This window comes from Branchiostoma belcheri, unplaced genomic scaffold (assembly GCF_001625305.1).
Source record: "Branchiostoma belcheri isolate BF01 breed outbred unplaced genomic scaffold, Haploidv18h27 scaffold4, whole genome shotgun sequence".
Taxonomy (NCBI): Eukaryota; Metazoa; Chordata; class Leptocardii; order Amphioxiformes; family Branchiostomatidae; genus Branchiostoma; species Branchiostoma belcheri.
This window is the reverse complement of record NW_017804020.1, coordinates 1,200,219-1,224,690: the sequence shown is the minus strand read 5'-3', so window position 1 is coordinate 1,224,690 and position 24,472 is coordinate 1,200,219. Positions and strand designations below refer to the sequence as shown.

At 42.1% G+C, this 24,472-nt stretch overlaps 2 protein-coding genes across 2 annotated transcripts in view; both read right to left on the bottom strand.

Annotated features, from left to right (window-relative positions):
• Nucleotides 1–707: 707 nt before the first annotated feature.
• LOC109476882 (centrosomal protein of 83 kDa-like) lies at nucleotides 708–18,667 on the bottom strand. The gene is made up of 17 exons (XM_019777898.1): nucleotides 18,473–18,667; nucleotides 17,278–17,581; nucleotides 15,930–16,080; nucleotides 15,016–15,240; nucleotides 13,332–13,455; nucleotides 12,451–12,575; nucleotides 9,770–9,934; nucleotides 9,353–9,434; nucleotides 8,614–8,758; nucleotides 7,930–8,079; nucleotides 7,653–7,712; nucleotides 6,121–6,128; nucleotides 4,147–4,349; nucleotides 3,489–3,668; nucleotides 2,946–3,046; nucleotides 1,820–2,012; nucleotides 708–1,075 (listed from the first exon to the last, which is right to left on the bottom strand). Exons 2-17 carry the CDS (start codon nucleotides 17,505–17,507, stop codon nucleotides 899–901), a joined length of 2,319 nt encoding a protein of 772 aa, XP_019633457.1. The 5' UTR covers nucleotides 17,508–17,581; nucleotides 18,473–18,667; the 3' UTR covers nucleotides 708–898.
• Nucleotides 18,668–21,466: 2,799 nt separating this feature from the next.
• LOC109477015 (alpha-2B adrenergic receptor-like) overlaps nucleotides 21,467–24,472 on the bottom strand; it is a 10,414-nt gene continuing 7,408 nt past the window's right edge. The window contains 5 exon segments of the mRNA XM_019778031.1: nucleotides 21,467–21,859; nucleotides 22,244–22,499; nucleotides 23,051–23,140; nucleotides 23,730–23,874; nucleotides 23,877–23,884. Coding sequence (XP_019633590.1) covers nucleotides 21,512–21,859; nucleotides 22,244–22,499; nucleotides 23,051–23,140; nucleotides 23,730–23,874; nucleotides 23,877–23,884 — 847 coding nt within the window. The 3' untranslated portion in view covers nucleotides 21,467–21,511.

Genomic DNA, 24,472 nt, shown 5'->3' with positions numbered 1-24,472 from the left:
GTATGAAGTAAAAGAAATAATGGCAATGGTTTCTAAACAGTTTTTAGTATATCCATACTTCCTAAATTCTGAGTAGTGCAGGTAGAATTTTTCTAGTGCAGGTAATTTTCAGTGTTTCCAGTGCAGGTATGTAGAAAAATGTATTTCAACCACTGTATAGTCTGGGAAAATATTATGTAGATTTCTACTTCAGCCCTCAGGTATTATAATTCATTAGTTTGCTATTCTGTAAAACACAAACCATTTTACCATCTTGTAAGAGATGGCACACACTGTTAGCTGCCATATCATATAAATACAACATAAAATATATAATACAACACATAATGGAATATTGTATGCATTGTGGTATTTAAGACTGTGGCTCAAAACCTATCATGGAAAAATAATGTCCTACTTATACAGTCATCACATAACAATGTCTAATGGCTTTCTAAAAATTGTTTTTGGTTGGTTAAAAGAATTCTGTAAAATTTGCTTTTCATATTTCAATCATAAGTTGGTTTCAATGTACAATTGGCTTTAATTTTACACAAAACGGTATACATTGTATAAGAAACACTCTTGCTAACACCACCTCAGTAAGCATGTCGGCAGAACATAATGAACATGTACAAAACCCTGATTCTTCACTTTTTTTGTTGGCTGTTTGGTCACCATTGCATTTGGATTTTGCCTGTTGTAGAGGACATCTTTTCCGAACAGACTGGATGTTAATCAGCACACGAATATGACTTTATATGAGATGTTCTGCTGAAGTGCTATGCACAATACCGGTACATTATGGGACTCGCACAGATGCAGTACGTTCTGCCAACATGCTGGTGCAATATTACCCAGTATATTTGCATTGTGACATGACCAGGCCGCCATATTGCGCCGCCATATTGCAGAGCCCCTACAGTTCGAGATTGTCCACGTCGATGAAGGCGCGCTCCCCGTCCTTCTTCTCCTCCTCCTCGTCGCGTGGTGGCGGGCCCTGTCCCGTCAGCACGTCCATCTGCTGTTTCTGAAGGTCGTCCAGCTCGTCCAGCCGCTGTCTCACCATGGACAGCTCCTTATGGTGCTGTCTCTCCTGGGAAATGGAAAGGGTAAAGATGGTTAAGACTAGTAGACAAAAAATGTTGTGTTTCCAGTTATGCAACCAACCCTAGTCTTTTCTGGGTTGGCTGCTGGCAAGAGACATAGAATTTTTTATTTGACATAGTGGCACTTATTGGTACACTGGACCAAATCAGAACCAGACCCAACATTTTGGTTCAAGTCCAAAAAAACAAATACCAGTGTACTTATGCCTTTCAGTGTTAGATTAACCATACTTGTTGGATCACAGATATAAGGTAGTAAAAGCAATGAAAAAAAAGAATTACATCACAAGTTGGTACATAAATAAGACAAAACCAAATCATACAAAACAACCTGTCTTGATGGCAAAATAAAGTCAACAGCCACACCAAATATTTCAGAGTTGTTGACAAACAATAAAACTGATAAAAACCACCATTAAAAGCTAGAAAAAGATGGAACAGGAGTATTTGATCTGTGATTGAATGTGATCTAAGATATGACAAATGCTACAGAAATCTAGACAGCTGTGAGACAGGCGTCACACCAACATGCACACCAATCCATCAACCGTCCCTCCAAACTGTTCAACATTCCAACTTCACACCCCTCGACGTACTAATAGACTGATCTAGAGCATAGCAACTTTGAAAGAGATGTGGGTGAAATTAGGGACGTTCCACTCTAAAGCGGGTGAGAGCAGGATATATGACAGTTGAGGAGAGGAGGGTTGTTGTTAGATGGCACGGCATACCTGTTCGATAAAACTCACGTAAGGCAGGGACGTGTCCAGCGGTAGCGTGGCGGAGGCGAACGAGAGGCCCCCGATGGATATCTCGTGCAGCCCGCCGGTGCCAGCTACGATCATGCTGAACTCCTTGTGTTTGCGGATGAAGTCTCGGAACTGTTTCCTCAGGCGGTTGTACGTCTCCACTGGTACGTTGCCCCTGGAGGATGTAGACATGTGTGAGGACAATTTCTCACAGTAAAACCTACACAAACAGCCTCTCCTGAACATTCTAAATTCCTCAGCATCAAATACTGTTTACTTAAGAAAATTTACATTTTAACTACATGTACAAATGTAGACTCCTCCAATGCATTGCACAAACTGATTCACTCCTCAATCATACAGTAAATATGGAATCTTGAACAAGCACAGTTTTGCAGCATTGGTATTTGCCTCTTTTGTACGAGAAGCCCCTGTGCAAAACCCAGATTTTTAATGGTTTTCAGTGGATGTTTGGCCAACATTGCATCAGAATTTTGCCTATTGCAGGCAAAATCTTTTCCAACATAACGTTTGAAAACTACAGACGGAATGTCATGCTTAAGTACTAGTATGTGAATATGACCTGCCATAGTGCTATGCACAATAAATACATTACAGATTTAGCACTAGCGCAGTATGTTTTGCCAAGTTGAACATGCTCCCATAAGGTATACAGAACAGTTCCATGTTTCATACCTTTCCTTCATTATCGTGATCCTAGCATGCATGACAAGACAGAAACAGGCAAAAGTCACAGGCAAGACAGTGTACAAGGTAGTCAATAGTAAGGTGACGGAAAGAAGATGATAATGTCATCAATATGAATAAGATATGTAATAAGATATTAGCAGGTGTAACATGCTTGCGACTTGTGTACAAACCTCACAATTCAGTCGTGAGGCTGTGATGGGTTTTGGTTTTCAATAAACAATAGAGTCAGCCTTTGATAATGCTACTTGTTCTGTGTAGTAAACAGTGATTATGTTTCAAATTTTGTAGTGCAAAAGAAGCGTAAGTTAGTTCTATCTGCAAAGTCTGTTCCAAAATTGACACATGATATCTTGGTTGCTGTAAGATTTAAGTGTGAATGATGAAGTGAAGAGCTTACTTGAGTTTGTCCCTCTCCAGAACAGCCTCCTCACGTCTGGCATCTACAATCTTCAGTCTGCTCTTCAACTTCTGCACAACTCGGGAACAGTTTTTCTTCAGCTGGAGACAAAAACATGGTGGATATGGTCATCCGAATGTCGTCAATTTCAGGCAATTCACCCCCAGAGGTCATACTTAAAGCTGTGCGAGCTTCTTTCTGCTTGCTCAACAGAATTTGTTACTGTAACATTTCATGCTTAAATTCAACTTCATTCTTACTGTGTACAAATAGGTAAATATGTAAAAGAATGCTTAGACCCCAGAACAAGTAGTGTAAGTGCATTCATCTATAGTCTTGTACGTACATCAATTCTTTTGTACCAACATGTCTGTATGTTTAGTTATAGACCTTATGAACATTGCTTTTGCACTTTTGTTGTGTGAATTAAGTTCTCTCTATTTTACATTCTGAATCCCTGTCCTACCAACCTGATGAAATTATTTTCGGATTGTAACTCAGATTTCTTGTCTAAATAAACAATAGCATCCATTTTATCCCCACCTTCCTCTGATACTGGACAGACTGGTCCAGTTTCTGACTCTGTGCCTGGAGTTCCCTCTCCAGATCCTCCACCCGTCGCTCCAGCGCCTGTCTCTCCTCCAGCCACGCCAGACGCTTCTCGTTCACGCCTTTAGTCGCCTCCGTCTGAGCCTTGTCCGCCGCTTCACGTGCCGCCCGCAGCTGTAGCGTATAAGATGTGTTTGATGCTAAGTCTATTTGTTCTGCCATTTGTTTCCTTTTTTTCAAATTCAAAATATGATTACTGTAATAATAACACAAAGCTTAAAGATGACATTAACTCAATGATAATGAAATACAACAGTTCCTGAAAATAGTCAAACGTAATAGGCATTACTCAATGAACAAAGACAACTGGACAAAAAAACGCACACTCTTCTGATATTACATTGAATCTTGCAAATCATCCTTCCAGTTCTTGATTTCTGCGGCCAGTTAACTCAATTAATTGCTGCCAGTGGCTTGTCTTTTGAGAAGCAAACTATACATATTTTTGTGACCACATACAATTGCAAGTTAATAATGTTTGATTTTGTTTACTTTTCAGAAAACTGTTTTTCATGAGTTGTGGTGCCAGTAGATCAATAAAAGAGCTAGAACAACTCTATCTTGATAACGTTGTTCACTTGTCACTACCGACCTCATCCTTCAGCCTGTCCACGGCCTGTTTTAGCGAGCGGTTCTCTGCGGCCAGGTCGTGCTCGGCTCCGGACATGTTCCTGAGTTGTGCCTGCGCCTCCTGCAGTCTCTGCCGCAGCTCCGAGTTGTTGGCTCGCTCGGTTTCTGCTTCCCTCTGGATGGACTGTTGCTGCTGGACCCTGCCCCTGGAGATGCAGAGGGAGACTTAACAGTTATCACAAGTAAGTAAGTAAGTCTGGCAAGCAATGCTCTAGCCAGTCTCTTCCATCTTTCTTGGACTAAGTGCCATCTGATTTGTAACACAACAACCCCATTTTTGGGGGGGTTGCCATTACAAGTCGGATGGCACCCAGGCTACGTCTGTCATTTGAAGGAATTTTGACACTCATGACAGACAAAATTGGTGTGAAAAGATAATATGGGGGGAGATAAAATTAAGCTTTTTCTAACAGCAAAATTTGCTTTGCCAGAAAAACGTGATGGCTGCATTCTACATTACAATTATGACAGTCTTTTCCACTTCATACTAGTAGTATTCCCATTCCCCCCCTTTTAAAACCGACAAGATGAAAAACATGAATGCGCATCATGAATGAAGTTCAACATACAAGCAGCACAGATTAAACACTATGCACTATGGAGCTGCTTGTGTTACAAATACAAAATAAAACATTCTAAACATACATACAGCAAGTGAAAACAAAAGATTGCTTCACTTCAAAACATACCCGGTATATGAACCAGGGTACCATTGTAACTTTGTAACTTTGTTTATCTCTCATGCTTTGGGATGTGCAAAGTCATCTGCATTAACTTTGTACTGTTGCGAGTGATACAATTTTAGGCAAACCAAGACAGTAGGATTGCAACATGCTAGTGACATGGCATCAGCAGACAATGCATAGCCACCTCATCATGCAAAACTGAAAAATGAAATGGAGAAGTGTGTTGCATTTGTTCATTATTAGCCGTGGCAGTAATCAGCAAAGAGTTGTTATAAGTTATGTTTACAGGGCTAGCTACAATGTATTTAGCACAGCTACAGCAGAAGAATTTGGCAAATTGATGTGTGCCACCCGAGTTAACAAGTCCCAAACCTGCCCCCATCACCAGATTCTATATTTCCACGGTTCTGTCTGCAATTAGAAGGAAAAAATGCACAAAATGTCTTTTGTTTGCACCTGCAAATGCTTCAAATGAATCATACAACATCATCAATGAGTACCACAACACTAAATGATATACTACATGTAGTACACTTCAAATGCTACTTCATTTTACACATTGTTGTCAAGGAAAGAAAGAAATACTCGTAGAGTAAGTTGAAAGAAAGCACAATTTATCATACTCCACTTTACTAACTGACAAAGGCTGAAAAATTGAATGTGTCTCAAATTGAAATGAATATACGGTATCTTCTGTTGCGTCAATTATGATGGTGTGGTGTACCAAAGGAGTATAGATTAATAATTATACTTACTGATATAGAATGCTACAAGTATACTATCATTATGCATGTAATATATTGTAATTATGCACCTAAGAACATAAAATTTGCATCTATTTGTGAGCCACCAAAATCAGGAGACTCCAACCTTTGAGACTCCCACTGTACAGACTGGTTCTCCTGCCTTTGACGTCTGAAATTGAACATCTTATAGTTTTAGGAGTTAGGAAAGCAAACGAAATTCAAAGCTTGTCAGTTCAGAAGTGGAAAACTATTAGCGCAGACCAACTCCACTGGCATTTCATCTATTTGTCCATTTTCTACTCTTTCCAGCCACTTCCCGAAGCCTGGTAGAGGCTATAATTACAAATGGTGGCCTGTGCACTTGTGTAATGAACGATGTGGGCATGGACAAAGCACCATGAAGACTTTGTTGATCCTGTGTGCTGTTACACAACAACTTAGCTTGTCTTAGAGGGTGGAAAACAAGACATTAATAATGTCCTAATACTATATATAGAAAGCTACATGACCACCTATGAACACAGCACATCATGTACAACACTACAAACTTCACTGCACAAAATCCCATCTTTAAGCACACCTAAAAGCTAGCATAAAGGTACACAGAAATGAAGGAAAGGAACCTTTATGCATGATTTAAGTGCTCAAAGAATGGATTTTGTGCTGTGCCATTTCTTTAGGCAAGTAAACATGGTGTTGTTGTGGCGTTGACTGTTTGCAAATGTGCACCACCAAATTTGGGAAGTCCCAAACCTGTCACTTCCACCAGACTGTACTTCTCCTTGTGATTGTGAACGGCTGTAACCACAAGGACAAATTGTCCCACATGTGACAGTCATGACTATTATTTCAAGCATAGGTTACCATTCTCTGATGAAAATATTGTCATTTAGTTACTTTGGAATCAAAAAACAAAGGGCAAAATAGATCAATCAAAACAATACTGACCCAAAAGCTAGCAACTGTTTGCCTAATAATTATACTGTTGTTGTTGATTTGTGCATTGCCGGTATTGTTTTAACTTTAAGCTAGTACTCTAATCTTATACTCTATCACAGACACAATGTGCTGTTTAGGAGCAAGTGAACACATTTTGGAGCCCAAAAAGTCGGGAGAATTGAACCTTTCAGCTTCCAGTCCTACAGAGTAGCTCTCCTGCCTTTGAGTTTGACGTCTGAAATAGGACATGATACATTTCACTGAGATATCAACACGTATCAGGTCATCGTTAGCTCAGGTACAACAGTTGGTACATGCTTCTGTAGCTAGGACAAACACAGTGAGACATAGCAGCACACCTACAAGAGACCATTCTTGCAGTGAAGTTACCATACAGTCAAACCTGAACAAGTGACCACCTCTAAAATATATATATAACTTAGACCACTTTTTGATGGTCCCATAATTTTTCCCATTGACACAAGCATTAAGAATGCTGTTTTTGGTCTCAGTACATTCCCAAGGATTTTACACAATGGTTTTAACTCTTTAATTTTTTGTACAAAAGTCATGAGATTGTGTTCAAACCCATACAATGGTTAAAACCCATACAAAGGCCACATAAATGAACACGAGAATTGCACACCTATTGCACAGCTTTTGTATGGGTTTCAATTGAAAAATGCAATTGCCTTCTGCACGACTTTCGATGGCAATTTACATGTATATAGGAAGTCATTTGAGATCTGTACTGTAAGTGATCTTGTAGGGCAGGTTTGACCGTAATCTCCAAGCAGATGTTTAGGTGGCCGCAAAAGACAGTATCAAATTGGCCAAGCAGTATCCATTGGCCAGACTGTATCCATTTGCCATTTGTTGGGTGGAAAATGGATACAGTCTGGCCAATGGATACTGCTTGGCCAATTTGATACTGTCTTTTGCGGCCACCTATACATCTGCTTGGAGATTAGTTTGACTGTACATCAGTATAACTCTTGGTGAAGAAGAGATTATACAAAGTGCAGCTACAGAGCTGACCACATCACGGCAAACACTCTGTGCCACATCAAGCTGACAGTCAGTGTGAGGCTTCCAACCTTTCAATACTGGGAATCGTAACAGTAGTGACTGTGGGCTGGATTTCTCGTGGTCTGCTACTGAAATGTTAGACGAGAGAATTTGATACAGGTAAAAGTAACAAGAAAGCACCAGTGCCCTCTTGTATTAATCTTCCGGGTAGCTACAACACATAACGTCAAGTCTAGTTACAAAAAACGAGAACAAACATTACAACATTATAAGATGGCATGTTACTGTTCAATTAGTATATAAGAATTAGTGACTGTTACCATACTGACAGTTACTGTGACTTACTTGAGCTCTTGGACCTCTCTCTCAGCAGCGTCCTTCCTCCTCATGGCTTCGTTGACCTTCTCCTCGGCTCGCTCCCGTTCCGCCATCTTGGTGGACTCGTCCTCCAGCCGCTGTCTCTCCATCTCAGCCATCTTAGCGTCCATCTCCATCCTGCAATGGAACGTTGGTGAGAGACCTCCTTTTCCAAAGTCTACATAAACGTTGGTGAGATACCTGTTTTTTCAAGTCTGCAGGAACGTTGGTGAGAGACCTCAGTTTTTTAAAGTCTGCAGGAAAGTTGGTGAGAGATGTCAATTTCTAAAAATCATCTTTCAAAATACATGTACAGTACTGGTCTCAATTAACTTCCAAATCCCTTCCCACCCATTTTTTTTTTGCTTTTTTATGATTAGACTTTGGCAATCTCTAGTGATCCCATTTTGCAATACAATTTAACAAAGTAAAACTTGCATGAGGACACATATTTTCCATGTCGATTGGAAAACGGATTGTGCAACATTTCATTACTCAGGTGTCAGATCATGGAGCTGGTCGATCAGCTTGAAAAATTTATGTCCCTTGCAGGGGTCCCTCCAATAAAGGCTAGGGTAGGCAGTTTTTTTCTAGGATTGGTTGGGAAACAGGAAACACAACATTTTTTCCTTGGTCTCAGTCAGTACTGTAAGAAAAGTGTCCCTGACTCACTGTTCTGTCTGCAGCTTGATGAGTTTCTCGCCCTCCTCGTCCCGAGCGGCCTGCACCCTGCGCACCAGCTCCCGCTCCTTGTCTGCCAGCTCGGCGCTCTGACGCTCGATGGTCTGCTGGAGAACCTCCAGCTGGGTGCGGATTCCTGACACAGCGCAAATACCGCGGAATCAGGAGTGAAAAGGTGTATTTTACAGTCAACTATTATGACATACATAACTGGGAAAATCTTGATGCTAGGAGGCTGGGATTGAGACATGTTTGAATATGTGCATATTAAAGTCTTTAGGAGGTGAATTGTTGGTTGAGTGGTATTTTGTTGTGTAGATATGACTTACTGAAAAATGACGAAAATCGCATATTTATCGAAAATTAAAACAATGGCCGCTTCCAATTTAACCTTTGATGACAAATTTCTGGGCCATACAACATTTACTTGCAACAAAAAGCATTTTGTTCCTCTCAGTAAGCCCTTTCAAATGAACCTAATTTGAAAGAGCTAATTCTAAATCCTAAAAAATGTGTGGGACCCCTAATCTGACTGGGTAATGTTTTCAAGATTTTTCCTTTTCTGGCACCTACGTGCATGAGCCTGAAGTGTCCATTTTGTAATTAGGTTTTGCTGACATTCTACTTTACTATAATTATGGTCCACCCAACACTTTTTTGTGCACCCAATTTTTAGGTTCAACGGTTGGGTGCACCTATTTCAGCTAAGGTTAACGTTAAGCCCACTGACCCTCTGTCTCACTCCTGAGTTGGTCCCGCTCTCTCTCCAGTTCTCCTGTCCTCTTCACTGTCTCCATCTTCATATTTGTCACCTTGGAGTGGCAAAAAAGAGCAGGTTTGATTTTTGTGCTTTTACTTTCATAAAATTGTCTTTATGTTGTAACAAATTTATTTCCTGGAGCATTAGACCTCCAGGATATCATCACAAAAGCATGGTGACCATCATCTCCAACCACGTCCCACTACTTGCTACATAATGTAATCTAACACAACAGCACAGGGTGTCTGCTACCATGGTGACAGACAGGTCTTTATTTGTTTGGAGAAGAAGAAGAGGAAGAAACGAAGCAAAAACAATATGTTTTCCTTCTATAAAGGTAATCATAACAATATAAAAACACTTTTTTGATGTAATCCCGATACTGACCTCCAGTTTGTGTTTATGTGAGATCTCGTCGTACTTGTGTCGGATGGCCATGTGTTCCCGCTGGACGTCACCCAGCTGGGAGGACAGCTTACTCTGCTGGTCCAGCGCCGCGTCCAGGTCCTGCTGCAGCCGCTCACACCGCATCTTCAGGGACTGCTTCTCACTCTGCAATCATTTCATCAATCAATCAACCAATCAATCAATCAATCAACCAACTAGAAAGGTAACATTTGCAATGCAAATGCATAATGTTTACCTTCACATATGGTCTGCTCTTTTAATTCTTACTCAAACACATTCATATATATGGTCAGACAGGAGTCTAAATCCCTCCTGCTATAAAATTGCAACACTAGTTACCATGGTGACAGACGTCTGGTTCAGGTCATTGACCTTATTTGTTTGGAGAAGAAGAAGAAACTGAGCAATATGTTTTCCCTCTGTAACCATAATCAATCAAATGGTTTATTTTTCAATGGACCTGGCAGCAGTACTTGTAGGCTGAATTAGGCCCATCAGCTTATGGAACCTTCTGAAATAAACTGTGTCTTGCCTAGGCCAGCATGTGAACAATACCTTAAGTTTAAAATTACAGGTAGTATTTTTAATTCCGAGCTGGACAGATTTACTTCATTTTGTAAATGTCAACACCCCAATTCAGCCTATGGGCTGCAAGAAGTGTTTGACATCCTAGTGTAACCTGTAATGTATGTATGAACACATAAACCGTTACTAGCCTGGCTTGCCTTCTAAAATAGACCTGAACTAGAAAGGCCAATATTTGCTTTGGAGCAAATACAGCGATGGGTTCACCACATTTTACGACATGGCAGGGAAAGAATGAGAAACACAAGGGAAAACAATGATTTACATTGATATAACTATAATATGAAGTAACATACAACTAAAACAACAGTTGGATAGCTATTCCCTACTTTATTGGTTAGGATTTTTAATTGCATAATGCAAACTGTTGATTTTCAAAATAAAAAAAAACCTTACATGCCCGCATTCCAATGCTGGAGCAGAAAAGCTTGAAATACCTACCAAAACACTTGAATAAAGACATACTGTCAGTATGAAAATGCTCTGTGCAGGTGTTATTAACAATCACATAAACTATGAAGCCATACATTGAATAAGCTATACATATAATATGATTATCATAACCTTTATTTTTAAAATCATGCCAGTGAGCTAATTGCATGTACAGAGTGAAAGAAAGTAAAGTAAAGCAGTAGAATTTCTGTACTAGCTATGATAGTACTTCATATGATTCGTCCTCATCGTCATCATTCAATGTGGTCTATCTCTTGCTACTAGTGACTGGTAATACCTCTGTAGATTCTTCACACTGGCAGAGTACCGTACTCCTTCTCTCTTGTCAGCTCAATACTTTTGTGACAACATCAAAGTGATTTTAGTTTGTATGTTGGAAAAATACAAAAGACTAACATTCTAAGTTATTGACATTCTTGAGTAAGAACAATCAGTTTTTGAATGTTAAAAGCAAAACAACGAAAATAAAAAAAAATGTTGAAATTGTTAAAATGCAGAATTGTTAAAATTGTTAAAACTGATAAAATTGTTAAAAATGATAAAATTGTTAAAAATGTTAAATTGCTAAAAATATTAATGTCCGATGCACTGGGGTTCGAACTTGCAATGCCTGGGATTGCCGCCTTGCGCGTTTCCAACCGAGCTAACATGTTCGTGGAGGTCTAATTAATCTCTCGTGAAATACACACCGGGACGCTTATGTGAGGCGGGCGGGCCAGAGCTCTTGCGGCCCCGACCACGAATCAGACTGGATACCAGGCTATAACAGAACCTAGATAATACTAGTTGGTAAAGATTGCGGAAAATTGTTGATACCGTGGCGCGCGCGCCGACGATACACATTATGTACCGCGTAACTTTTTTGTTTACACGCCGGGCGCAGGTCATTGACCTCCAACTTGCGTTGTTCCAACAGAGAAGAGCAAAATGTCTGGCTCCCGCAGAACGTACCGCACTCTCCCGCTGGACGTACCGCACTCTCCCGCAGAACGTATCGCACTCTCCCGGAGGACGTCCCGCACTCTCCCGAGGGAAGTCCCGCACAGCGTCCGGCACTCTCCCGCAGAACGTCCCTCGAAAATCGATGCGTATTTCGTGGCCTGTGCTGTACCTACCAAAACACTTGAGTTCATACTGTCAAAATGGAATGGCTTTGAACAGGTGTTAATTGAGTTAATCCAATCAAATCCAACAGCCAATCAGCAAGAAGAATAGATTGGTCTGGTTCATGCTTGCATGCCCATATATGGGCATACCGCCGAATTCCTTTCTTATTACGTCACGCGCGTACGTCCCCACAGTACTTTCCTATGGGGACCGCTAAAAAAGCAAATAAAACGATTGTAAAAGCTTGTATCACAAAAATTTAAAAAACGCCTAGGGGTATTTGCCCACTGTACCTCCATACCAAATTTCAGGACCTTAGGCCCTAAAATGAAGAAGCTGAATCCATTTAAAAAATGGCAGGAGAAGAAGAAGGAGAAGGAGAAGGAGAAGAAACATCAGAAAAAGCAATATGGGTTCACCACCACTTCGTGGTGTGGTGAACCCATAAATATTGATGGACAACCTAGCTTTTGTCTTAGGCAACCCTAAAACTATTACAAACCCTGAATGCTTACCTCTGCAGCCCTAAGAGAGGCTGTTGTCTCTGCCAGCTGTTTGGCCTGTAGTCTGGACACGTGGTCAGACTGCATCCCTGAGGACTCCCGCTGGGCTCGGATCTCCTCCAGCTCTGTCAGCAGACCTGCGGCAAGGACAGATAAAACTTTATCCCACTGATATTGCAATATAGACTCCTGACATTCTCCTTCCTTGTAAGATGTATCACGGATCAAATATCACCTGCATATGCAGGTTAGTGCAGGTAACAGTGGAGCTGTGCTGGTATTTCTGATGTAAAGAGACTCTCAAGTGTTTTTTTCACAGCCGGCGTTTTGGTGACGATCTGTCACTTTCCTTGCTTGTGGAAAAAAAAGAGCCTCTTTACTCAGTGACTTACAAACCTGATGAAACTATTCATGGAGTATTTCTCAAGTCTGTGGTACCTACATCTGAACTGGCCCATGTATTGTTTTCATATACAAGTGTAGGTGACTGTATGTTTTCATTTGCAGCATTGACTGTTAACAGCTATGAAGTATAAATAATGGCAATGATTTCTGAACAGTTTAAGTACAATCCATACTTCCTAAATTCTGAGTGGTGCAGGTCAAATTTGTCTGCAGGTAACATTGAAAATTACCTGCATTAGTGGAGTTTTGCAGAAAAACATATTTTGAGCCCTGTTGCAAGTTAACATGTTCAAACCATTCTGCTTCCTAACAGAGGTGTTTGGCTGCTAATAACTTGGATCATTCAAGAAACTATTTTGGGATTTCATGATGTCGACCTTTAAGTTCGCAGACCTTCTTTGTATAATGTGATTTAATTGGGTATTACACCACTTCCCATCCCACCCACTTTCTTCTACTCAACAAGCAACAAGTAGTTGACAGCTGACCTTTGACCTTCAGATGCAGCTGTGCGTTCTCCTTCTGTAGCGTACGAACCCGCTGTGAGTCGTGGTCCTCCTCCTCCTGCTGACGGGCCAGGATAGCCTCGCGGTCCTTCCGCAGGTCCATGATCTGTGGTACACAGGAACATTAAAAAATTATATGGTGATCCTCTCCAACCCTGTCCCACCACTTGCTACATAATGTACATATTTCAACACCACAGGGTGTCTGCTACAATGATGACAGACGTCTCGTCCATGTCATTGACCTCAGGCAGCTCAATAGTGATATTTTCTGTTTACATGATTCATCTACTATCAAGAAGAATCTGAGAAAAATGGACATGTTCACAGAACTATACACTGTAAGTCTACAAATTTCCGTGGTATATTTAGATTCGCGGAATTCGCGGGGACCTTTGTACCGCGAATCTATTTCCCCGTGGATATGTTTTGCGTAAGTGTGCCCCCCTCCCCACATGCATTCACGACGGACCTTAGTAGAGTTCAAGCGAAACACAAACGCGATCCGCAAATCACCGCAAATCAACTTTATTCTTGGCAAATGTACGTAGTTGAGTACTCAACAGTATCAAAATTATCAAATTTAAACTGTTACTAGTATTATGAGAGACACCGAATCGATAGCACTGGCCGTGTCAACCTCGTACCACCCGACAAAAATATTCACCCGGCAGAGTGCTGGCCATGCGTGCGGGCGCTGAAATGCGGGCGCATCGGGGATATCTACAAATATTTTGACGAAAAATATAACTTTTCGTACCTGGGAAATGTTACTTGGTTCTCTTTTGCTGGAGTTTTTTTTCTCGTTTTGATGGGTAGAAACGCTAGCGTGGTGTAACGTTAACTACAAGAAGGCGACCTTGGGACACTTCCGCATTCATCGAACGCCAAAATCTCACCGAATACGCCATAAATTGGCATAGCAATACATGTTCTCCCGAAAGATTCTTTTCCTTATACATTTCTTCACTAGGTTATCGATGTGTAGTCGTGGAAAATAGCGTTTAGTGCTTATTTCCGAACAAAGAAAATTGTTTACACGGGCATCAGATCGATCGAACTTTACCGCCGGCACTGACGAAACAACCAATCAGAGACGCATAGCGCGGACATGTGATGTAACATTTGCATACCGACAGAGCATGCAGGCAGCCTCGCGCGGTGCAGGAAACAATTTTTTGCGCCGCATGTTAGGAGATAAATGCCGGGACACGAACTTTTTTTAAAATATGCACTTTACAAGTTCTTTTTTGAATAGCCAAGGAGAGATCGTGAATCTAAAAATACCGCGGATTGCCCATTTTCCCTAAACCGCGAACTTTAGGCCCGCGAATCTAAAGAGACTTACAGTAGTATATGTTTGGCCATAGTTAGCCGAATTTGATTACATTTCCAGTTAGCTGGTGTTCAGGAGTAGATCAGCAGTGTTGGACGCATATTCGGGGGTCCAGTTTGACTCAAATTCAATTAGTTTTGTATGGAAAGGTAAGCATGGCCTAAATCTGGTCAGAATGCTCCCAAACTTCAGCCAACCTTGTTTTTATGTTTGGTTGGTGGTTGGGGTCAGGTTCTGAATGTGTGACAGGAGCTGGGCAAGAGAAATTTCTCCATACAGAAATAGAGAACTTTCCTCTGGGATGTTTATGGTTTAATAGCAATATCTCACCTCTGCTTCATACTTGAGAGTTGTCTCCTCTACGATGCGTTTGTGCTCGGTCTGCTGATGTTCGTACTCGGACTTCAGGAAGGAGTGCTCGTAGCGTAGCTGGTTCATCTCTGTCCGTAGTTTGTCCAGCTCTCCGTCCAGTTTGGAGATGCGCTCCCTGTACGGACCCTCCACCTCCTCCCGAACCTGGACACGGATCATCTCAAGTCTCTGGGAGCTCATGACCTGTAGTCAATGGTCATTATCAGGGGGAAAGAGAGATGAGGGTCTGCATGGGGGAATTCTGGCAATGCTTAACGGTAAAATCTGGAGGGCCAACAATACTTAACAGTAAATTAGGTTGGATGTAGGAATTTCCTTTTTTCACAACCAGGAAATACTCACCTTACATTTCTAAAAAAGAAATTTCGACATCCTATATGTTCCACCAACTAGGTAAATTAGGTTGTTTTTGTATAGAGTGACTTCTTTGGAATGTTCTTTTTTATTCAGTGTGTATCTGTATACCCTTTTATGATTTTAAGCAATCTGGTGTTCTGACGGTGCGACTACTCGAGACAAAGAATTTTCAATAACACCTAACAATGATTTTAGGTCACATATATTGTTGTGTGGAATTAAAGCGATCAAATTACTCTTCACAAAGAATTTACAGAAAAAGGCACATAGACCCTTGGTGATCATCTAAGACAATGGCTATTCCAGTTAACATTTTGGTGGGGAATCACAATCCTTTTTTCCTGAAATGAAAGGGGAAAGGGATAATTTCCAACTTTCTATGAAAACCAAGCCTAGACCCTATGTTTTTCCTCCTCCTGGACTGAACAGTTTTTTCCGCCAACCCAATTTCCTCACATATCATGAATACTGTGCATGTGTACAATTCAGTCCAGTAGCTGCCCTGCCCTCCCTACCTGTGACTTGAGCTCCTCTATCAGTGCTATTTTCTGGGACACCTCCAGTCGAGCCTGAGCGATCAGCGTCTGACACTCGGCCTGTACACTGGTGTGAGACTCCCGCAGGCCACGTAACTGTTCCTGCAGCAGAATGTGCTCATCCTGCAGCCTGCAGAAAAAAAGAATTCTCAGTTTTCTGCCTTAGCTTCGTCAAAAATAACATTCAGTGCAAGTCTTTAAGTAGTAAAGCTCTTGTTTGTTTTACATAAACTGATGTTTTGATGACTGTCTGTCTGACTTTGTCATCTTCATCTGGGCTAATTCTTCAATGCTTCATTTCCATTATACCTACATTGCAGACATACAAAATAGAACTATAAATTATAATGTTGCCTGAATGGCATTGGTATTTACATCATTATGTTAAAATGAACACATAACATTAGTACATACATATATACATGAATATATACATACTACTTATATGAACAGTACGTCCCAGGTACTGTGCACTAAGCTTGGTCAGTTGGTGTTACTGGCAAAACTCCGTCAAATGACAACAAGATGGATGCTGGCTAGAGCACTGCATTCATGGTTGGAAAAACAGGTCTGTGCTGACTTAAGCACCATCCAGAACACATAAGGACACATAAGCACCATCCAGAACAGAACAATCCTCGATAGAGAAAGAAGATGGTTTGAGCGTGGGGTCAAAGAGGCGGTAAAAATCAGAGCCCTCTCCCCATCCTTGAACCGTGACAAAGGCCGCCATCGACTACCCCCCATCTACAACATATGACCTTTCAACCCCTGGGTCACATGACTGCCCTCGTCAGTAGCTGAATAAAGATGGTGGATGCCATCTCAGGGTTGGACTAGTTTTCAAAAATCCACTTGCCATATCGGGCAAGTACAAGGTCATTTCCACTTGCCCAAACCAATTTTTCACTTGCCTGAAATATACATATTTTTATGCATTTTTACTACCACCAAGGAAATTATCTTATTTTGGAGTTTATAATGTTAGATGCTTTATTTATTGAAATTAAGGTGGTTTGACTTTCTCCAAACACTGTAGCAGCTATACTTTGCATCCAAAAAATTTACTTGCCCAATCGGGCAAGTACAGGGGGATATTCACTTGCCCGAACAGTGCTTTTACTTGCCCTGGGCAGGTGGGCAATGGGACCCTGCATCTGAAAGCTTCTACGCTTAAAGATCTTTTGTCATGTTAGTTTTAATCCTTCCTTGTAATATACTGACTTCTTTGGCTTTGTGCTCAACATTTTAAAGGTACGACTTCTACTATTCAATTCTATAAAAAAGACCAGTTTTGAACACTGATTGAGAAAAGGGTTCTGCTTACCTGGTGTGTTCAGCCTTCAGTGTCTCGTAGTTCGTCTTGTGTTGTTCACTCCTCATTTTCTCATCGGTCAGCATTTTCTGCAGCTCTGTCTCTGAGGCCAGTCTGGGCAGGGCTGCACCGTGTGTGCCCGACAGGTCCCCATACCCCAGGGAAGGGCCACCTGAGATCCCCATACCCAGGGGAGCACCGAGCCCTCCGTCAAAAGCACCTGAATCAAACTGCGAGGCCATGTTGGTCTTCTGCCTTCCCTTCAGTTCAACATGATGTGTTGGATTCTGTTGTGGATTCTACCTGGTATCACATGCTGGAATCAGTACAAATCAGTGTGTTAGATTTTACATCACCATTTTCAAAATGAATTAAAAACTAGAGGGCAAAGAGTTCATACCTTCGTCCTCTGTTATTTGAGTTGGTTTTTCTATAATAATTTGTTTTGGCGGTATGTTAGGCAATTAATTGTTGCAGATGTTTTGGCTCAAATGTTGTTGTTGTCCTTGTTTAACATCTATCTCGCTAGATCATCAGTAGATGTGGTATCTTGGTGCTGGTTTGCACTTGGTCCAGTTCAGAGTCAAATAATTCCATTTCTTTGTCTCCATTTAGCTCTTGGTGCAAAATTATTGACCTTTTAGGGTACTATGTACTGGATGTGTTTCGTTTGTTTACTTTGTTGGTAGGTTGGTTGGGATCAGGATATATGCAACCCCCACAGACAGATACAGTATAGAGTAGACCAAGGAGGTTGGATAGACGTCCTTGGAAGAGCAGGCATTTCAGAACAGGGATTTTTTTTGTTACTTGATGCTTGTTAACATAAGCCCAAAATCTAGGACCTGGTGGAGATAAATGAATTATGATTATGTACAATGAAAATGTTCTTGTCCTTGTCGATAAATAAAATCGACTTTTGCACGGCACGTAAATATGGGCAGATCGATAATCATATTATGACTTCACACGGCAGGTATGTGAGCTTACCGCAGCACAGAACAACCCTGCATTACAAAAATGCACAATTATATTTGCTTTAACCAAGGAAAGTTCCTTGTTTTAACCAAATCTAAGCTAAGAAAGGTAGAAAGCGTAACCTCCCCCCTCCCCCCTTCGATGTCAACAAACGTTTCGTTTCGGCGATCTACGATGAACTGATTGAGGATGACCACATAAGCAGATTATTAGCGTTCCCTATACTCACATTCCAGGTGGTTCCAGCATCGTTGATTCGATTGAGGGGTGTGTTTTGCAATTTTGGAAAGCGGGAATTTCAAACCCGGCGTCCCACCTGTGTCTGTTTCCCTGGAAAATGAAAGAACGCTACCCTCCGCATTGGATGACGGGAAAGAGCAGTCAAACAACGCCCCTATGCGATAGTTGTAATAATTGCACTACCCTTGCTGTACGAACGTTATTTCAGCAAACGCTTTGACAATATCTTGCAACAGTCTATAAGGTCAACAATATTTGCCTACGCTGCTTGTAGTATGTTTTTTTGTAAAATCCTATCCTTTAAAAAATGACAATTATGAATAAAATCAATCTTTTTTGACATTTATTAACTGAAACACAACAAAGGACGAAGCCTACATTTATAAGGGACTGTACGATATTTACCGGGGGGGGAGGGCCGGTCGTCTGAGGGGGGAGGGCCTAGGAAAAAAATTTTGAGCCGGGGGAGGGCCTAGAAAAAATATTTAAATTTGGGGGAGGGCCTAGGTAAATTTTTTTTCCAAGGTCCCTTTAACTCTACAACGTTTTTATACACGTTCAAAACATGATTAAACGTCTGTCCATACATATCGTAGCGATTTGCAGGTCATTAGAATCGGCAAAATTTTACGTTCCAATAATATCCATCCCTATTATTATAATGTATTCGCCCAAATCTCCCACAGTCCCCTTCATCTTGCATCTTCGCCAGAATCGGCGAAACTGGACTACACAGCCAAATTACATGGATGTAAATCGCGTAAATCGCGGCAATCGAAACGATACCGATCAAAAATGTAGGGAAGGCTTGTCTGAAGATTTTGAAAATTAATTTTCGCCGTTCAACGCACCCTTCCCAGTGGTGTGCGTGCGTGCGTCGGCAAAGGCCCCGCTGGTCCCGCCTCGCAGCTCGCTCGAACTTCTCGGCGTGGATGTCGGATGTCGACGGATTAATTTGGTATTTTTATTAAACCAAGGACTATTTTAACATTTATATCTATGTCCCTCCAAAGTTAATTGAAAACAACACGTAACTTGGCAATATTGTTTCCCTGTTTGTAATAAAATTGACGCGGAAGACGCGGACGAAAGGTAGGCTAGATAGAGGATTATTTCGATTACACTGACTGACCGTAACGTTACTGACTTTAAATTTATAGTTAGACGTACCAGCGAAATTTGTGCTGCCAAATTTGCCCCTCAACATGCAAAACATGGGTTGAATTTCAAAATTTTTCCGGGGGGACATCCCCCGCCCCCCCCCAAAAAAAGCCGGGCCTACTCGGGCTCTAGTGGCGCCTGCGGCGCGATAGCTCGCGCCTTCGGCGCTTCATGCGGGGAAAATTTTCAATCAAAATCTCGTCATCCCCATACGAAATTTCACTCTCTATTATTCACGCCGGGGGGAGGGCCTAGGAAAAATTTTTTGAGCCGGGGGGAGGGCCTAGGAAAAATTTTTTTGACCTGGGGGGAGGGCCTAGGAAAATTTTTTTACGCTACCCCCGGACGACCGGCCCCCCCTCCCCGGTAAATATCGTACAGTCCCTAAGATCTTATAAGGTTTGTATGGGGTGTCCAAATACTCGTACAAGTATTTTTAATCAGCGTTAACGTTATATATATAAATACTTCATATTTCAACATACGTTATAAACGTAAACACATCAAAATTTTCTGGTATTCACTATGATAACGTTTATCATAACAATACAAGATAAACTATGACAAGAACCTTCATGTAACGTGCCTCATGTCAGAAACACCTGTTTCGCCATGCCACCCACAGTGCATATTGTACGTGGTAAAACTTAATAAATAGATAAATAAACGTACAGATATGCTAGAAGTATGACACCGCAAAAGTACAAATGCAACGTTACAAGTTTTACCATCATGTATCACATCAGGTAAGTCACTAGTGTACTATAGGTACATAATCTAAACCATGTGACATTTGGACATCAACAATATACATATATACTCACTCAGGATATCATATAGATGTGCAATAACACATACATGTACAGATGTACAAACGCGCAATTTCCGAAGTATAACGTTACACCACTCATAATCATCTTATCATATCATTTGTGCAGGTATTTACTGTACTTCACTAACACAAATGGCACGATATATAAATGGTCTGTGCAAAGTAAGATCATTTGGTTTAAGAACATAACTGCATATACACTATTACAAAATATCTATGAGAAAGAGCTCATAACACATTACAATTGTGCGTCTAAAGCCCACACTTATTAGCATTAATATAATATTCAAGTCATCAATGTGACCAATTATTTGAGCCACATATCGTCATCACACTCACCCCAACAAACATTGAAATCCTGGCCCTCGCTCAGCTTTTAAAAAATTATTGTTTTTATTTTGTGCGTCGATCAGACAGTAGCACGGCTTTATTCATTTATTAATTTTCTGCGTTCTTCAACCATGCATGATAGCACTACTCAGTGGCTTAGCACTGCTTTACAGAGTGGCCCTGGTACATATATACAAAACAATATATACAAGACAAGACGGAATAAAACATCAATGTCATAATCGTAATCCATAATCGTAGTCGAGGTCATGCCAGGTCGTAAGGGTAGAAAGTCAGAAGTCACACAGCCGTGCACAGTGTTTTGAAGGACTGTAACGTTATAGATAATGCAGTTCTAACAACCGGATAGGAGTTTATTCCAACCCACTGCACCTGTATACGTAAACGTTATTTTGCCACATTCTAATCTGGCTTTGGGGAGTTGCAAGGACTGATTCAAACTGTGTCGTGTGGAATAGGTATGGGTTCTGCTGAAGAAGTTTAGGTACGCAGGTAAACTGGTTGTGGAATTTGACTGGATATAGCCTGAGTGTCCGCCTTTTTAGTTTTCGTCCGCTCCCCACGATCCGCTACTTGGCCGGTATGTGTAGCGGATCGTGGGGAGCGGACGAAACCTAAAAAGGCTGACAGTCAGGCAAGACTGGATAGGCTTTGGTATCAGGTAATACGACTAGTAGATCAGAGTCACCGACGTCGACAGAGCCTGAGAAACGCCTGGCGCAGCTCCCTGTTACGGTAGGCATAGATGATGGGGTTGGAGTAGGTGGAGACCATGGAGACCAGGAGCGAGATTCTCTGCCAGACTCCGTCGGTTGGCGCGACCTCCTCCACCCCGACGATGCCCATGCGGAAGATGGTGACGCTGTACGGGATCCAGGTGGCCCAGAACACCCCGATGACCATCATGACGGTCCCGGCGGTTCTCAGACGCTGCTGGAACTCGGCAGACAGGAGCGGCCGTCCCGGCTCCGCGGCGGGGGCAGGTAAAGGAGCAGCCGAAACCTGTGCGGCAGCGTTATGCTGAGGGTCATCCTGGAAAGAGAAGGTAAAAAATAAGTTTTATTTTGTCCTGAAAGTACAGCTGTGTAGTAGTAGTAGTAGTAGTAGTAGTAGTAGTAGTAGTAGTAGTAGTGTAGTAGTAGTAGTAGTAGTAGTAGTAGTAGTAGTCGCAGTAGTAGTAGTCTGTCGACTCGCGGGGTAACATTGTTGGTAGCACTCATTGTAAAGGAAGTTTGAACCGTAATTTCCAACACAACGAAGACGGGGGGCGCCATAGACTTCTTCTGCAACCTATGATCCACTGCTCTCCGAGTCACGTGTGTGCCATTTGCATAACGTGACGTCACAGAAGCGGTAATTGCTCGTTCATTGACACGAAGACTAGTTGTACACAACATAAATTTTACTTACTAGTACTTGGACTGGTGCCTGTGTTTCTTCTGAAGGTCCGGCTTCTTCGTCGTCCAACTGGAAGGCGAGGTTGACGTGTGCATGGCGAGGGCAGGCCCACTTGTCCCCAAGGTCTGCCCGGCCACTCTCAGCGTCCCCAGACGGGTTGGCTGTAGTGTCCTGTGTCCCTCCTGTCGTGGACGTTCCCTGAGTTCTGTCGGCCAGCGGAGCGGGCTGCAGATGGACAACTAAGGCCTGCTGTCGGCGGACCTCCCGCCAGATCCTAAGGGTGAGAGTGAGAGATACGATAAAATGTACGTGGTTATAAAGAGACACTTTTATCTGGCATAACAACGTGATTAATTGGACTCAAAGGGATTTGAGGGCAGTAAAACTGGATTTTCAAAGTCAATTTTCTGGTCATTGTTGTATTGAAGTAAAGTTGGATCAACTCTATCACATAGCATACTGATATCTGTGTGGCGACAATGCGATATCACTGATGCCGGAAAGCGGTCGATTGTTTTTTAGCCTGGGTGCCAGACCCATAGCACACTGGACACAAAGTATCTCAGTGAGCTTTGTGTCCAGTGTGCTATGGGTCTGGCACCCAGTCTATTGTTTTGTTGGCTGGTTCTAGCTACTGGTGGTACAATGTACAAACGAAAATAAAAGGACTCCTAACATAGCTTATTTTGGGGCTTTTTCAAGTATGAAATGATGACGAAAATGTCTTCATCCAGAATATGTCATTTTTGTTTGTTGCCTTCGTAACATGCCATCTGTTCGGTATGGTCTGAACTCCATTTTTTAATAGTAGGATATTTTACGCACCTGAAGTAACAGAAGAACATGGTTGCCAATGTGATGGCGAAGCACGTGTTCATCAGAGACTGTCTGATCAGTCGCGCAGGCCCCTCGTACCTGTAATGGTCCAAATAAAGGAATAAACAAACAAACAAACAAACAAACAATCAATCACTGTTACATGTTCAGCATGTTCAGAAGTAGCATCTCTTCAGTGGCGACACCTACTTGTGCAGAACGTTGTAAAAATGACTTTCATCCGCAACAATGGTCACACGTTCTTATGATGCGTCCTAGCCATGGTGAACAGACCGTCGTGGCTCCCCGATTTCTACGGCGCTAATAGTGTGCCAGTCCGCCAAGCCTCCCACCCAACGTACTCTATACTTAGGAGTTTCAATTAGGTCGGCTGGATCGATCGACTGCCAGAGCAAATGCCCTGTGATACTTTGATACATTTTAAAACTCCATTAGCTACCATGCAAACCAGTCGTATGCGGCTAATCTTCCTTTTTTTTTTCTAAGAGCATACAATTACATTTCAATTACAGCTATTTACATACTTCTACACATCTGCGTAAGCAAACTTGCATATATACAAAATGGTTTTTATCTACAGATAGATTTCAGTACATGACTTGACCGGGACCGAAACACCAAAGCCCGCCCGTAGAGAACGGTTACCACGCTAGCGGCTCTCCCGTACCTGCACACGAAGTACGTCGGGAAGAAACTGTCTCGCCCCTCCTCGATGAGAGGCGGCAGCACGGTGACGAAGGACAGGAGCGCGAACACCCCGGTCAGCAGGGCCGTGCGGGTCTTCGTCATGATGTCCGGGTAGCGCAGCGGGAACAGATGAACCTACACGGGCGGTAGACATGGTAGGTGGTCTTGTTAGTCTCCACCAGACTCCTAGCCGGTTACGGAGGGTCAAATTTAATCTCCACCAGACTCCTTTTGCAGGCTGATAAATAGTAGAAATTGGCCTAAAAAGGGAATAACAATTTGGCCAGAGGAGACATGGCCTAGGCAAGCTGGAGATTCTTTAATTTCTTGTTCCCAGAATAATTTTCTTGCTACAAGATACCATTTCTTTGTACAAGGAAAACAAGAAAAACAAGAAAAAAACATTTTTGGTAGTGCATATCCTCTGGTCAAATTGATATTCCATTTTAAATTTAGGCCAATTTCAATTTCCTCACTTCCCTCAGATGAAAATGAGTACCTAGATTCGGTTAGGGACCTCCTCTCAGATCTGAGGAGGGTCGCACTTCGAGCACTTCAAGTGAGGAAAGTCGTGTAAAGTGCCTTTCCCAAGGGCACAAGATCGGTGGTGTGTCAGGACTCGAACTCGGGACCTCTTTGTTCCGAGTCGAGCACTCAGCCGCTACGCCACACGACCCCACAGTCCGGATGGTTTGGTTCGCCCACCATGTGCATCCGGCTTTC